The sequence below is a fragment of the Trypanosoma theileri genome (assembly GCF_002087225.1).
Source record: "Trypanosoma theileri isolate Edinburgh chromosome Unknown TM35_Tth_3_V1, whole genome shotgun sequence".
In the NCBI taxonomy this organism is placed as follows: Eukaryota; Euglenozoa; class Kinetoplastea; order Trypanosomatida; family Trypanosomatidae; genus Trypanosoma; species Trypanosoma theileri.
In genome coordinates this window covers 348,249-364,829 of record NW_021639845.1, presented here as the reverse complement: position 1 = coordinate 364,829, position 16,581 = coordinate 348,249, and the positions used below count along the sequence as shown (strand labels likewise).

Sequence of the window (16,581 nt, the reverse complement as noted above, 5' to 3'; positions counted from 1 at the left end):
TTTTTTTTTTTCTTTTTTTTTTTTGGTTTGCTTTGCACACAGAGGTTTAGTCCCCATTATGACAGACACTTCTAGGGTGATTCCTCTCTAGAATTGCGTACTTGATGTTGGGGTATTCTTTTTTTTTTTGTTTTTTTGTTTTCTATAATCTTTCCAATAAAGGAAAGACTAGATAGAGTAAAAGAGCCAAGAAAAAAGAAAAAAAAAAAAGAATCATCTGTGGTTTCGTTATGTTAGAGGATGTGTCTTCATATGGCACCGTATCACTTTTGTGTTTGATGTTGAACACTCAATTAAACATCTTTCTGATGACATTGACATTTCATAAGAATTGCCCTTCACAACTTTTGTAATTTATTTATTTATTTATGCTGGGAATGTATATTTTAAAATGATAATTTACTGTATGGTCTTTTTTTTTTTTAAAGAATAAATACATACGTATACACTCTTTCTATATTTTATTTTACTCTTTTTTTCCCCTCCTTCTCTCTTGATGTATAAGAGTAGAGTGTCATTATTATTATTACTATTATTATCGTGATCATAAGGAAACGAGATTGGGAAAGTTTGAAAGACCCATCCACCCTCACGAAAAAAAAAAAACCAAGAAAACGAAGAAAACAAAAAAAGGCAGATAATAAGATATCAGCAAGAGAAAAGAAAAAATGGCTTCACGCAGTGATGATCAACGCCTGGGAGCTCTTTTCACCGCCGAACGTTTGGAAGATGCACATATTGTAATTATCGGATTCCCATATGATGAGGGATGTGTACGAAATGGAGGACGTGCTGGTGCTGCCAAAGGACCTGAGGCATTTCGAACCTTTTTACATAAATTGGGGCCTATAAACAATGTGGAATTTGGTGTGGACGCTTCTGATGTAAAGTTGTATGATGCAGGTGATATTAAAGCTGACACTTTGGAAGCGGCACATAAATTATTGGAAACAAAAGTTTCTGAAGTACTTTCACATGGATTACTTCCATTTGTTATCGGAGGTGGAAATGATCAATCCGCACCTAATGGAAGAGCGATGCTACGAACATATGCTGGAGATGTGGGTATTATTAACATTGATGCTCATTTAGATGTTCGTCCACGTCTTTCTGATGGAAAAGTACACAGTGGAACTCCTTTTCGTGAATTATTGGAAGAAAAAAGCTTTTCAGGAAATCGTTTTGTAGAGTTTGCCTGTCAAGGATCACAGTGTAGTGCGGTACATGTACAATTTGTAAAGGATCATCACGGTCATCTCGCGTGGCTTCGTGAAGTTCAGAGTAAAGGGGCTGTGGCGGCATTGGAAGAGGCATTCCGCTTAACCGGCAATAATACATTTTTCTCCTTTGATATTGACTCGGTGTGTTCGGCGGATGTGCCTGGTGTGAGTTGCCCCGCTGCGGTTGGTTTAAGTGCGCAGGATGCCTTTAATATGTGTTTTGCGGCTGGTAAGAATCCACATGTGCGAATGATGGATTTGAGTGAGTTAAACCCCGTTGTGGAGAACTACCGATCACCCCGTGTGGCTGTGAATATGCTGTACCACTTTGTCCTGGGATTTGCCACCCGACTGAAACTGAAACTGTAGAGGAAGGAGGGAAAAGAAAGAAAGAAGAAGAAGTGAAGGGATCAAGATTATGTTTCTTGGTGTTATTACTTTTTTTGATGGTTTTTTTTTTTATTTGTTGTTGTTTGTTTGTTTGATACCGTTTTTTTTTTTCCTTGGGGGGTAGGGGGTTTGAATAATGAGGGAAATCTTCCTTTTTTTTCGTCTAGTGTTGGTATTTATTTATTTATTTATTTATTTTTCTTCTTATATATATATATATGTTTGTTTTATATTGAATTGAAATCGATACACCTTAGGAAAAAAAAAAAAAAAAAAAAAACGAAAAAAACATGATCCCCTGCAAGTTTATTTTATTTTTTTTGATTTATTTCTCTTTTTTTTCCTCCTTATCTTCTTCTTATTTTTATTTTTCTCGTGATGGTTTGTATTTCCCTGCTTCTCCTGTTGTACACAACCACATTTATTTTTCTTTCTCTTCCTTGATCTCTGCTCTTGTGTATATACACACATACATACACATACAATTATATACGCACTTACTGACATTCATAGACCATTCGGTCCGGTAGGAACAAGGAGAAAAAAAAAAAGAAAAAAAGGAACAAAACAGTACCAAAGAAGAAAAATATATATATCAAAGAGAAAAAATAAAGAAAAAGAAAAAAAAAAAAATCCATACCTGTGACCAAGAACAAGAGAAGGGAAAAATAAAATATGTTGAGTCCCAAGGCGGCCACAAATGAAGCCTTAGTTCCCCACTCCGTGTTTGACAGCATGTATGATAATGTGATGTTCCCCATGCAAACACTCTACTGCCCACCCGTTCCCCCTTCAATGTTGATGGGTCGGTACAAACCACCACCGCGTCCAGGGCCAACTTACCGCAATGACTTATCCATCGCAGGCGCAAGAGAACATTGGGCACAGACACAAGTGGCACGTATGTGGCGTGGTATATTAACACGTCGTCGTTTACGTAATGAACGGAATTATTTTGAAGTACGTACAAGACGTGCTATCATGATTCAATGTTGGTGGCGACGTCTACGTGCTATTTGGCGTCGACGGGCATTACAAAAGATATTGGATGAGTGGGTGGTCAATCGACGTGAAACTATGGTGGCAGAGAGATTAAGAGACTATGGTACGATGATGACATGGCAGCGTAAACGCTTTGAAGACGCTGTGATAAAAGTACAGCGTGTGTATCGTTGGTATCGCAGTAATCGTATAAATCTCTTTGAGGAAGAAGGGACGAAGGAAAAGGAAAAGTTGCCATTTCCACTTAAACGACGAAAGAAGGTGTACTTCCCATGGCGACGACGTGCAACGCCTAAACAGGCCTTATCTGAAGGTCTGCAATCCACAAGTGATTCAAGGTCCATGCATTCAAAGAGTCGTAAATCATCATTGCAATTTCGAAAACATCGTCACTATCCGCAACCACCATCAGTTGAAGAGGCGAAAGTTATTAATGATGCTATGCGAGCACGTGAGGCGCAGCGGGAGGCCACACTCGCACAACCGGAAGTACAAGATCGTATGCAATGGAAACGTGATGGATTACGTGAGAATGATTTTGATCACAATGCTGGTTTGATTCAACGATTTGTACGGTATAAGTGGAATGGTTTGGAAAAGGAAACGCGAAAGATCACAACAGATTACTTTAACGCTAAAGTCAGTACCATTCAACGTGCTTTCCGTGTATTCAAAACCCTTCGACTCATTAATCAACGAGCCGCCGGCATGGAACGGCGTGCGAATCTTAAGAATGAAGCCTATGCAAGAGCTAAACTGGCGGAAATACGAGAAGAAGGCGCATGGCAAAGTAAACTCCTCGACAGTGCGGCTCGCACTATACAAATGCACTGGGCCCATTATATGTACAAAAAACAACAGTCGAATCCCTTCCGAGAGGAGGAACCCACAGACACCAGCGAGGGAGATGATATCACCATCACCACTACGGAAGAAACTCCATCCGTCAAGGCCGCCGCCGCGGAAGCCGCCGCAGAGGCAAAGAGGAAGGCAGCCGAAAAGGAGGCGAGAGCAGCAATTCCACCGCCGTATGGTTTGCTGAAGGAACACATTGGACGAGAGCACGCCATTCGCGATGCGGGCCGCACAAAGATGGAGAAGGAAATGGAAGAAGCACAGAAGAATATTCGTCGCTCCAAACGACGATATGTGCCAACTGAGATTATTACTGTTAGCGGTGAGGGCCTCTATCTTGAGGGTAATGTGGAGAGAAAGAGTGACTCGGGGGAAATGTAAATACAGAGAAGCAGAGAAACATGGAACAGAGATTAAACAAGAGAGAGAGAGAGAGAAAGAAGGAAAGAAAGAAAGAGTGAGTAAGTAAGTAAGTATGTGTGTTTGTGTTTGTGTTTCTGAAAGAGGGAGTTGAGAAGAATGAAGACAACTAGGAGGAAACTTCCCATGTGTGAAATACAAGAAGAAGGAAAAAAAGAAGAAAAGTATATACCATCAACAGAAAGAAATAGATGGAGAGAGAGAGAGAGAGAGAGAGAGAGAGAGAGAGAAAAAAAAGAGGCATGATAAACAAGAGACCAAATGACACATTTTTCCTTGTGTATTTATTTGTGCGACTATATATATATATATATATATATATATATATATTTCAGTTATATCCTTTTTTTTTTTGTGTGTGTGTGTATTATGTGTCGCTATATGTGATTTGAAGTAATCTCTTGTTGCTTTATGAAATGCAAAGCCTCTTTTTTCTTTTTCTTTTTTTTCCCTTCTTTCTACTAATATATATATATATATATATATATACACACATGTACACTTATCTCACTCACTCTCTCACTTATTCACTTATTTGCTTGATGTGGTCCAATTACGCTTTAACTATCACTGTTATCACACCAAGATGCAGGAGAACCGCCACTGGAACCGTGAAGAAGAAAGAAAAAAAAAGAAAAAAAAATGAATGAATGAATTACACGCAGACATCTTTCATGTATAGTAAATTTGGTTTTTGAAGAAAAATGGAGGGAACAAAACAATATATCAACAAGAAAAAAATATGCCCGAAAATGTATAGACGGTATTATTTCTCTTTCGGTTTATCATCTCTTTTTTTTTCACTTGTGTTTTTTTTTTTTTTCTTCGTTTTCTTTTTTGCTTCTTACCATGTTTCCACTTTTCATGTCTGGAATACCTCTGTGTCTCTGTTTCCCTTTCTTTCTTTATATATATATATATAGTGTATGTGTATGTCTGAGGTCTATGTTAATTTAACTTGTGTTTTTTTTTTCCTCTCTCTCTCTCTCTCTCTCTCTCTTCTTTTATCGCTGTTCTTTTTACTATTGACTTAAAGCACCGCCGAGTAAGAGGCAATAGGGTGTCGGTGAAGATAGAAAGAACAAAGAATTAAGGAAAAAAAACAACGAGTGAAGTAGAGGAAGAGAAAGTTATTTTTTTCCTTTGTCTTGTAATCATCACGATTACATCACACAAACGAAAGAAAAATAAAAAGAGAAGGACTGTAATAAAAAGAAAAAGAGAAAAAAAACTGAAGGAGAAAGAAAAAAAAAAGCATAAAAAGGGTAAAAAAACAAAACAACTACAACAGCAACAATAGTATCAGTGAAAGGAAGAAAAGAAGAGGCCATTGTCTTTCTGAGCGTATCTACACCTTTATCATTCCGTGAATCCCATTACTTTATCAGAGTTTCCATTTATATATTCTAATTGGCTCTCTCTATATCTATATCTATATCTTTGTCTCTCTCTCTCTATTCCACACACACAAAGAGAGAGAGAGAGAGAGAGTAAAGAGAAGAAGAAAAAGAAGAAACAGTGTTGATTGGTAAATGTCTGGGAGGCATATGAACAGAGAACATCGATCGCCTCCAGCCCGGCAGAGGGTAAAGGAACAAGATCATCAAACAAAACAAACAGGAAAAGCCGCGGATGTTCGTTTTACAAGCAGATCTGGTAGATCTCTACACAGTAGCAGACTCTCCCCACTTCATAAGAGACAACAAGGCGAACAACAAGAAGAAAAAGAACAACATCAACATCAACATCAACAACAACAACAACAAACAAAAGAGAAACCGAAGAGTCAAAGAGGAAAATATGTTTCTTCCTCTCCAATGACACAAAAAGGTTCAAGTACGGTATCTCCTGGAGTGTCGAAGAGTTCTGTCGCGAAGGAACGTCCATCGGCACGTAGAAATAATAAAAGTGATAATGTACTACACATTGTGGCTCCTCTTGTCCCTCCTGTTGAGAATGAATTGACGGCTAATGGATATGTACAAGCAGAAGTTCTTTTACCTACTTCTACTTCAGATAGTAATATGAATTTGTCATTCTCTCGATTTGCTCCCTTAACAGAACGTTCGGCTTCTCATGAAATGGAAATTACCACCAATCCAGAGAATGGTGTAAAAAATGAAGATGAAATTAATACCAGTGCTGTTTTTGGAGAATTTCTTACAGATGATATGTTACGTGAATGGACAGGTTGGGAAGATCTTCATTTGGTGCTTTCAGCTGAAATGCATGTAGATGCTGTGCGTACATTAGGTGTGGATACACTTAGTGAAAGGATGCCTCTCTTACATTCACTCAGGTTAAATAGTTCACGTATTCCACAGATAAGATTACTTGGAACAAAATATATGAATTTAAAACGACTTTGGCTTCGAGGTTCACGTATAGAATGTTTACGTGGAATTGGTGCTTGTGCTCCTTTATTAGAAGAATTATATGCTTCCTTTAATGTAATTAACGATATTACACCTTTATTGGATTTGAGTGATACGTTGGAAGTGGTGGACTTGGAAGGAAATGAAATTCGTGACAGTAACACTTTAATCCAGTCTCTTCCACTGTTACGAAAAGTAAAATATTTAACATTACAAGGAAATCCTGTAGAGATGTCATATTATACTTTTAAAGAATCCTCCACGGCTTCAGAAAAGGGTCTCTCTCCTCCACCCTCATTTCGTGATTTTGTACGTTCCCTTATGCCAGATCTTCAATATCTAGATGATATTCCCCTTACTGAAAATGATACTACGCATGCGCATTCCTCTACAACTACAACTACAACTACAACGACAATGACGAAGACAAAGACAAAGACGTTAATACCACCAAAAGCAGAAGATAATCATACAGAGGAGGATAAACAAGATACATCTCTTGTTGAAACAAAAAAACGTAATAGTAATCATGTGGATCCTCTTAAAGTCTCTTTATGTGATGAGTATATGTTTTTACAACAGTGTATACGTGAATCTGGCTTTGATGCCTTGGATGCTGCTGTGGAGGATGAGACACGATCATTGTATACACGACCACAGACATCCTGTGCAGGAGCCCGTCCTCGTCGTTCATCACTCTCTGCACATGTAAACAATAATCCACGTGCCTGCAGTTCTGCCAACGCGGCAGGCAGACGACCCATTTACAATAATAATAACAATACACGTACACCTCCTTCGGCTACGTTTCCTCCTCCTAATGTAAGTACTCATAGTAGTGGAACGAGTACGAATGTGTCTCCGTCTACGTCGTCCTTAACCGTTGGACGGCCAATGGTGGGAGGAAGTGCTGTTAGTCTTCGCCGTCGACTACCACCACTACACCCATCATCCGCAACTCACAATATCAGCAGAGTTGATAGTAGTAGCAGTAAGAGTGATAGTACACAAAGTGCCGTAGATGGAGGTCAACATGGGCGTTTAAATAATGGAATGATGTTTGCTGTAAAGGAAAGGGATGATCGTGTTATTCTGGATCAGGATGAATTACAGTCTTTATTATCTACCGCCCCTATACGTATGAATGATCTTTCTCTTGATGTACCATTATTTGATGATGAAGATGAATGGGAAATGTACAAACAGAGTTTACTACGTCGTGTGGATTCACAAAATATGAATGCACAGCGTTGGATTAAGTATGTGAACAGTGAATATGCTAATTCTTCGCATGGAGACCACGAAAATGTGGGTCTCTCTGGTTGTTCATACTCCACATCTGTACGAACCACATCCGCAAGTAGTAATCCAACTACTCTTTCCAATACGCAAGAAATGAATGCTGGACAATTGCCGTCCACATCATTAACATCTACGCACGTAACTCCACCAGCGTCAACCGCAGCAGTAGCCGTCGTGGTTGAATCTATAGAGAGTTGTGCGGCAAGTGAAGAAGTTTCTCCTGATGATAAGTTCAGTAAAGTAAGGGATGTGGAGGAAAAAGGAAAAGGCGAACGGGAAAAAGAAAAGTTGAATGATGATGAAATTAAAGAAGAAGAAGAGAATTGGCGTCAGGAATTACTACGCTCAGTGGTGCGATCGCGAACAAGAACAGCTCGTGCTGGTATGAGTGGGAGATCTTTACGTCTGGGTGATGTCTATAATGATGGGATGACAACATTTGAGTTCCTAGACAACGGTGATGTGTAGTTTGGCGTACAGTAGAAATCAAAGAAAATAAAATAAAATAAATAAATAGAAAGAAAGAAGCCGCTAGATAAAAAAAAAAAAAAAAAAAAAAAAGACTGTAATTTTAAAGGAAAACTGAGAAACAGCTCTATCCTTGATTATTGTACAATTATATATATATATATATATATGAGACTTGAGGCCTCAGAAGGAAACTATATGAAGAAGGAATATACTAACACAGAACCCCTTTACACCAAAGGGGGTGGAAATCTTATGACGATTGTTTTTTTTTTTTTTTCTCGTTATTCCCATTGCACATGTACAGAAAAAGAAAAAAATTGTTATTATACTTCTCCATCACTCATTGTATAGAAATGAAATTTAAAAAATAAAAATAAAAATGCCTCTGTAGCTATTCGTGAGGTATGAGAATTCTTTAGAGAAGAGAAAGAGTGATAGAGAAGTTAAAGAAGTAAAAAATATTAAAAAAAAAAAGAAATGGGGGCATGGAGTGGAAAATGGTAAAAGAGTGAACAATATTAACTTGAAGGATAAATACAAAATGCAAAATAGTCCCCCTTTTCGTAGAGGGCTGGAAGTAAATTTGAAAAAAAAAAGAAAAAGAAAAAAACGTCTGGAAATGTATAGCTACTATCGCGTATACGGGATTAACATATATATATATATATATATATATATATATATGATTAGTTTGTGTGCGTATGTGTGTTTATAGTCTTTCTTTTTTTTTTTGTGTGTTGGAAAAAAGATTTGATCGTATCTATCTCAGTATGAACGTCTGTGGAAGTGATGAAAAATGATATTATTATTATTATTATTATTATTATTATTCTGACAAGTAATAAAGTGTGAGGAAAAAAAAAAAAAACAGTAAAGACCAACGTGTCAGCAAATGAATGGTATTATTGTGCATGTTAGCTCTTTTCTTTCTTTTTTCCTTTCTTTCTTTTTGTTTGTTTCTTTCTTCATATTACTGCAAATACTGTGAATGATTATTTATTGATAGAAGAGAGAGAAAAAGAAAATTTATGTTTAGCTGCAGTCACTGTGCTGAAGGGGTGTGTTTGTTTGTTTATAATGGAATACACCATGTAATACGTTTTTATCTTTTTTTTTGTTTTCTGTTTGTACTTTTTTTTTTTTTTTGAATCCTGATGGTTGTTTCTATTGTTATTTATGTGTTTTCTTCTTTGTTTGTTTGTTTGTTTGTTTAATCCCCCCATCTTTTTTTTTTAATCTCCTTTCAGTCCTTTTTTTTTGTTTTTATTGCAATTTCTTTGTTATTTTCGTTTTTGCTACCCTTCATCTCCCTTAGCGGGACTTCATCCAACCCCCTATTGACCATTCACTCATTTACTTTACTAGGCGTTCATAATAATATACTCTATGCTCATATATATATATATATATATATATATATATATATATATATATATAATGTAATGGAGATGGATTGAAAGAGAATGAATGTGTTTATGACTCATACGAATAGAGAGGGGTGAATACCTATTATGTGTATAAGAATATACATATATATATATATATATAGTGCACATAGTAGGTATCTATGTATACATAAATCAAATCTGTAAGAAAGAAAAAAAAAATCAAAGAAAAAATCACACGTAAATAAAAAAAAAAAGAGAAAGAAAAAAAAAAACAAGGAGAACTTTTCTCTCATTTATTTTTGTTTCTTACTCTTTCAAATGTAAACTTTTATGTTCTTTTATTACTGATTATTATTATTATTATTATTATTATTATTTTGCTTTCTTTTGTTTTTCCTTCTTGCAAAATTTATCATCTATTTCAAAGGGATCACTGGGGTGAACTGGATACAAAGAGCGACCATGGCAAAAAAAAGAAAAAAAAGGAAAAATTAAATTGAAGTGAATAGTGAATAGTGAATAAAAACAATTTTTATTTTTATTATTATTATTATTTGGATTAATTAAGATTAAATCACGTAGTTGTGAATCTTATTTCTTCCTTTGATTGAAATCAGCGAGAACGTTTACGTATATACGTTTACCTATATATATATATATATATCCATCTGCTTTTTCTTTTCTTTTTTTTTTTGTCAGTTGTTGTTATTTTTCCATTTGATTTTTCTCCTTCAACTGTTTCTGCTGCTGTTCTTTTTTTACGTTTATCCTTCGACTTGCACTCTATTGATTCTTTTTATCTATTTCTCTCAGTGTGTATTACGTACATGGGTTTGACCCCCCCCCCCCCCACTTTCACTATGATTTCTATCTATCTATATATCTCTTTCTCTGTATATATTTATTGCTTTTGTATATATTTACATAAAACCCTCAAAGGGAGATGTATTGTTCTAATTGCCTCATCTCATTACTATTTTCTTTTCTTTTCTTTCTTTTCTTTTGTGTGAATTTACTCACCTGCATGGATAATCATTGTTTATTTCAGTACGAGTTATTTGAGTGAAAAGACGGAATAGGTAAAGAGTATCAACACAATAGAAGAGAAGAGAAGAGAGTCTCATTGTGGAACTATATACAGACAGAGAACTAGGCCGAACTAAAGAAAGAGAAAAAAAAAAACTATCAATTTAAACAAGGAAGAAAAGAAAGAAAGAAAAAGGAAAACATAAAAAAGGAAAAAAAAGAAAGGGGTAAAAAAAAAAAAAAAAAAAAATAAAATAAATAAACAAAACATATTCAACAAGAGTGGAAATCAAGAAGAAGTATTAAACATCATCGAACCACTCATCTATTTAAGAATTGAGAAGATCATTTTTTTTTTTTATTTTATCAAGAAAAGAAAAAAAAAGAAAAAAAAAGGAAAAAAAATGCCGTGCGAGGGTTGTGGAATGTTAGAGGCCGGCCTGCAGTGCCCAACATGTAAAAAGTTGGAACTCCCCCCGAGTTTCTTCTGCACGCAGGAGTGCTTTAAACAACACTGGAGTGAACATAAGGCCAAACACACACAAACCGCACAGGCGACTATTCCAACAATGACAACAGCGGCGATGAATGCATTTAACTTCACAGGGCCACTGCGGCCGGGAAAAATAACTCCACGAAGAAGTGTACCCGCGCATATTCCTCGTCCAGACTACGCTGATCGTCCTGATGGTGTTTCTCCTTCAGAGGAAAAAGATCGGGGAAATAAAGTAAAGGTGTACAATTTGCAATCTCTACATGATGATAGCAAGACAACATCAGAGATTCAACGTGTAAAGAATGTCTGTCGACTCTCTCGTGAGGTTCTTGATATCGCAACAGCAGCAGCTCGTCCTGGTGTTACCACAGATGAAATTGATCGAATCGTTCATGAAGCCACTATTGAGCGTAGTATGTATCCATCACCGCTTAATTATTATAACTTTCCAAAATCTGTTTGTACTTCTGTAAATGAGATTATTTGTCATGGTATTCCAGATTCACGGGAATTAATGGAAGGTGATATTTTAAACATTGATGTTTCTAGTTATCTTAATGGATTTCATGGAGACTTAAATGAAACTATATTTGTGGGAAAACCAGATGCTGATAGTGTACGCTTAGTACATGCTGCATATGAATGTCTATGCGCTGGAATAGATGTGGTGAAGCCGGAAGCACTTTATAAACAAATAGGTGATGCGATTGAGAAGTGTGCCTCTCAATATAACTGTTCTGTTGTTCGCACCTACACAGGACACGGCGTAGGTCATCTTTTCCACACTGCCCCGACAGTGTGTCACTACGCTAATAATAAAAGTCTTGGGATGATGCGTCCTGGACATGTGTTTACAATTGAGCCAATGATCAACTTGGGGACTTGGCAGGATGTGACGTGGCCGGACAATTGGACGAGTTCCACACGAGATGGAAAGCGAAGTGCACAGTTTGAACACACAATGGTGGTGACGAATGGGGGAGTGGAGATCTTAACAGACTGGGTCGATGGCGTCCCAACGTATCAGAAACAACTGGAGCAGATGGGAATTCCACTTCCTGTACCCAATAATGAGGCGTAGAGATGAATGAAGTTATCATACATCTATCTATATATATATATATATATATATATATATATATACTTCACATTGGGATTCATACACAGAGTTCATTTTTATTGATTGAATTGAATTGAATTGAATTGATTAGCACTGGTGCCAAAAATTTCTCGATTGTTGGAGGTAGTATTTGGATTTCCAGTAAAGCGTGGATTGTAAAAGGAAGATTATGAGGAATGGCGTGACTGCACACGTGCGGTCTTTTTTTTAAAAGAGAAAAGAAAAACGAAAAAAAAAAAAAGAAAGAAAAAGAAAGCGATGGGTGTGAATATAATGGAAGACATCATGAAGAAAAGGGAAAGAGAGGAGGAGAGTGAAGAGTAGTTGTAGAGAATCTGAAATGAAAGCCACATAAAACCCTCTCAAAGGGGTGAACGTTAAGGCATTAATGCATTTCTCTCTCTTTTTATTTTATTATTTTTTTTTTTCGCTTAACTCTCTTTCTCTGATTTTCTTTCTTTCTTTCTTTGTTTCTCACTCTCGCTTTCTTTTTTTCACTCACTCTCTTTTTGCCGGAGTGAAACGAGTGTATATCTCTCCATGTATTTGTGATAAGAGTGATATGTGGGAGTTATTATTAATGATATTGTATTTATATTGCTATAATAATGCAAGTTGAACCTATCTCTCTCTCTCTCTCTCTCCGTCTATACACATATATATGTATTTCTTTTTTCTTCTCTCTATTCTCTGTTTATGGTTTTTTTTTTTTCTTTTTATTTATTTGTTTGTCATTAATATAATCTACAAGTAAGTTGATTGATTAAAGTGCCGCAAAATAGAGTAAAGTGACAGTGCACTTAATTCACATCTATACACCCAAAAGGGTCTGAACTTGGAAGAAAGAAGAGAAATAGAAAAAAAGGTAGGAAGATACAATTGGATTTTTGACATTCTGTAGAAAAACAAAAAAAAAAAAAACAAATCCATTATACCATGCAACGTGAGGTAATAAAGTGGCTTCAATCACTTGACTTAACATATCAAGTGAAATACCCTCAACAAGATCTTTCCAATGGCTTTATATTGGCAGAGATTGCCAGTCGCTATGATCGACGTGTTGCCATGCACAGTTACGTGCCTGGTTGCTCAACCGAATGTAAACGACGTAATTGGAAAGTATTACTTCGGGATTTGGCTCGCATTGGCTGTACCACTATCACTAAAGAAATGGCAGAGGCGACCATACAAGCAAAGCCAGGCGTCGCTATTACAGTGTTGGAGAATTTATATGAATTTTTCTACGGCCGCCCAGTCCCTGCAAGGACGAAAGATAATACTGAACAGGTAACTGCCATGGTGAAAGTGATTGACACCCTCAGTGAGAGAAAAGAACCAACCCCTACATCTTCGCAGAAGGAAAGATCACTTCCATTATCTTTACAGGTAATGGAAAATGATGAAATTGCACTTGGAAGTGGTTTACAAAAACCAGGATTTGCAAGACCTACAGCATCTACATTATTACATGTTGCTAATCGAGAAACACGAAATGCTCAATTAATTGCTTCTGTTCCTCCAGATGAATTAAGAGTATTAAAACGGAATGAAAAGATTTTAAATGAGCATGAAATTCTTCATAAGGCATATCGTTATGCGGAACCTCACCGGTTTGCACCTGTTAGTCATCAACGTCGTGTACTTGCGGAGAAAAAGAGCCGAAAAGGAGTAACAGGACCTAAAGGAATTCATGATGCTCATCGAAAAACTGTAGAAAGAGTATCTGTTGTAGAAGTAAATACATTAAATAAGAAACTTCTTGGTGCACTTCGTTCTCGACAGAATAGTTTTGATGGAACAGGGGAAAGGGGAATGGATGAGTCACCAGAGAGAAAAGCAAGAGTCGTATTAGAAGAATGTGGTAATGATCTTCGTTTAGGATTATCAAAATTAATTGATATTGCATTGGAATCCAATTGTTTTGGTGATGTTTTAGAAGATTTAAAAAATGAAGAAGTTCAACCTGATATTTTATCTAATTTTGTAGGTCAACGTGAACAAATGCCCTTTGGAGCTGTTCTTGCCTGTTGGTCTTCACTTTTATCTGCCAGTGATGGCATTGCCTCTACACTTCTTATTCGTCCAACGGAGTATATGTATCTCTTACGAGCAATACATTTTATTTTCGCTGCTGAAGTTGTTCACATTCGACTTTTACACGTGTCAAGTTCACAGGAAAAAGATTCCGTCTTGCAGGGAGGACTTGATACCACAAATAAAGTTCCACGTGGAGGTCGTCGGGCTCAACGTAGTATGAGTGTGTGTGATTCCATTCTCATGTTAACAGATTCTGTAAAACCTCAACAAGCGTTATTTTCAAATGAACGTGTATTTAATGTAACTTCTGCTTTTTCTTTCTTTTGCCGTATTGGTGCTTCTTTGCATGCTATTTCACCTTCAGCGGCACTTTCACTGTTGACTATGTATTTTATTCCAACAGCATCGCCATTGTTTTTAACAGCGAGTGTGGCCATTTTGGAGGCGATTGCCCGAGTTGTGGTGTCTCATGTCTGTGGAGATGGTTCTGATGAAATTATCACAGAACGTCCATCCATTCATGTGGATTTGTCTGGAAAGGAACAACAACAACAACAACAACAACAAGGACAGGAATCTCATGAAGAACAAAAGAAACAAATAATTCCAAAATGGAATGCTATAGAAGAATTGAATAATCTTCTTACTGGACCCATTAAGGCAGCATTTTTTCAAAATGGAACGAATAAATCTACTACTAGTGGTACACAACAACAACGGATTCAATATAATCTTTTTATATACCAAGTTCTTTCTCATGCTCGAACTGTTTTAGATATGACTGCTGAAGTAATGATAGAAGAGGAAGCTAATGCATCACTTTCATTATTAGCACCTCGACATTATTTATCTTCACTACTAGATGTATGTTCACGTAGCGTTTATCCTTCTCTTGGTTCACTTTCCCTACATGAACGCTCTATTGGAGTAGCTATGCTACTACAACTTATCGCATGTGATCAATGGGAATTGGCTATTGATCCACTTGTTTTTGTTATTTCTGAACTGCGAAGGTCTAATAATACCGAAGGTGGTGGTGTTGGTGGTGGTGGTTTACTTCAACGAGCTGCAGAAGCCTGGGAAATTCGTGTACTTTTACTGGAATTACTCACAACCGCCTTTCGTAAGGCATTATATGTAATGGCTGATGAGTGTGAAGAAGTAGAAAATAGTACAACAATGCCACCTTCTTCTTCTTCTACAAGTTCAAGAGTTTCTCTTCTTGCCCAAATCATTAAACAAAAAATGGATTTCACTGCCCTTGAAGAAGCCACTGTATATTGTCTTTTACAATTCTCAGATGCTCCTCTTTTACAACGTCAATTGGCTCTTCAAATCGTTGCCCGACGTCTTCTTCCGGATGAACAACGTCAAGTCGCGGCTGTCTGGTTGCGGGGTTTATTTGTTTTCTCTGTGGATCAATTAGACTTTCTCCTCCGACCACACGAGGCGGAACCACTAAACATGCCGGATCCCACAGAAGCCACTCAACGCCGTGCAATTCCATCCGCCACCACAAGTCGTCGTGCAACTATTGTGGAGGATGTGGAAGAGAGAAGTGTGATTTCTTCTCTGCGGGTTTTGTTGGGACGTGTGGAGCCCGCATATGTTGTGGCCCCACTCAATCAATCATGGGATACATTTAGTGTCGTACAGGCGGCATTAATGTTTGAGGATATACTCACAACGGCTCAGTTGTTTTCAGTTATCTTGGCAGCCTTGTTAAGTCCACAACATCATGAAACTCAACGGGTACGACTTATGCAGAATCTTCGTGCGGTTAATATTGTTTCTTCAGAAGGAGCTGTAGTGGATATACGGAGTGGTAGGAATTCTGAAACGAAAGAAGAATCTTCTTATTTTTCTGTTCATAAACATTCCGACGAGGATGAAGAAGATACCGCGGCGCTGACGTTTACACTTCGAAGTCTAGTGGGAATGGAAGGTCGAAAGGGAGTGACAGCTGTGGAGGTGGTGAAGGATAAAACTAAAGAAGAAACCAATGATGATGATGATGTTAACGAGAAACCAGAAACAGGTGAAGCGACTGAAACTGTAAATAAAGAAAATGATATTTTAGAAATGATGGAATCACATGTAAAGGCATTTTGGTCCTCTGTTACACGTTTGATTAAACCACAACTACAAGAATGTTTACATCAAACTGGGAATAATGTATTAGCGACAGGGAAAGAAGATGTGCGGTCAGTCTGCCGTATTTCAGCATCGGAGGATATTGCGCAATTACAAGATCTCGCAATGGCAGTACTGTTCACACTACACCGCCGTTATGGCGGTTCTTCTTCATCTACTGGTACTAATACTAATACTAATACTGCTGCTGCTCTTACACCTAATGAAAGTCGACTTAATGAGGCTCTTCATTGGTTGGAAAATATGTAGAGTGAATGATACAAGTTTTTTTCTTTTTTTTTTTTTTGTTTTTGTATTCCTTTTATTTATTTTTTTTTTTTTTCTC

The 16,581-nt window shown here is 37.0% G+C and overlaps 5 protein-coding genes across 5 annotated transcripts; all 5 read left to right on the top strand.

Annotated features, from left to right (window-relative positions):
* Window positions 1–668: 668 nt before the first annotated feature.
* TM35_000032340 (putative arginase) lies at window positions 669–1,589 on the top strand (the record flags this gene model as incomplete). Its single annotated transcript, XM_029022001.1, has 1 exon — window positions 669–1,589. One exon carries the CDS (start codon window positions 669–671, stop codon window positions 1,587–1,589), a length of 921 nt encoding a protein of 306 aa, XP_028886547.1.
* A 696-nt stretch (window positions 1,590–2,285) lies between these two features.
* Window positions 2,286–3,848, top strand: TM35_000032330 (uncharacterized protein; the record flags this gene model as incomplete). The annotated part of the gene is made up of 1 exon (XM_029022000.1): window positions 2,286–3,848. The coding sequence occupies one exon, from the start codon at window positions 2,286–2,288 to the stop codon at window positions 3,846–3,848; it is 1,563 nt and encodes a 520-aa protein (XP_028886546.1).
* A 1,571-nt stretch (window positions 3,849–5,419) lies between these two features.
* On the top strand, window positions 5,420–8,032 carry TM35_000032320 (putative leucine-rich repeat protein (LRRP); the record flags this gene model as incomplete). The annotated part of the gene is made up of 1 exon (XM_029021999.1): window positions 5,420–8,032. The coding sequence occupies one exon, from the start codon at window positions 5,420–5,422 to the stop codon at window positions 8,030–8,032; it is 2,613 nt and encodes an 870-aa protein (XP_028886545.1).
* A 2,821-nt stretch (window positions 8,033–10,853) lies between these two features.
* TM35_000032310 (putative methionine aminopeptidase, putative,metallo-peptidase, Clan MG, Family M24) lies at window positions 10,854–12,026 on the top strand (the record flags this gene model as incomplete). The annotated part of the gene is made up of 1 exon (XM_029021998.1): window positions 10,854–12,026. The coding sequence occupies one exon, from the start codon at window positions 10,854–10,856 to the stop codon at window positions 12,024–12,026; it is 1,173 nt and encodes a 390-aa protein (XP_028886544.1).
* A 975-nt stretch (window positions 12,027–13,001) lies between these two features.
* TM35_000032300 (Spermatogenesis-associated protein 4) lies at window positions 13,002–16,505 on the top strand (the record flags this gene model as incomplete). The annotated part of the gene is made up of 1 exon (XM_029021997.1): window positions 13,002–16,505. The coding sequence occupies one exon, from the start codon at window positions 13,002–13,004 to the stop codon at window positions 16,503–16,505; it is 3,504 nt and encodes a 1,167-aa protein (XP_028886543.1).
* Between the last annotated feature and the right edge of the window lie 76 nt (window positions 16,506–16,581).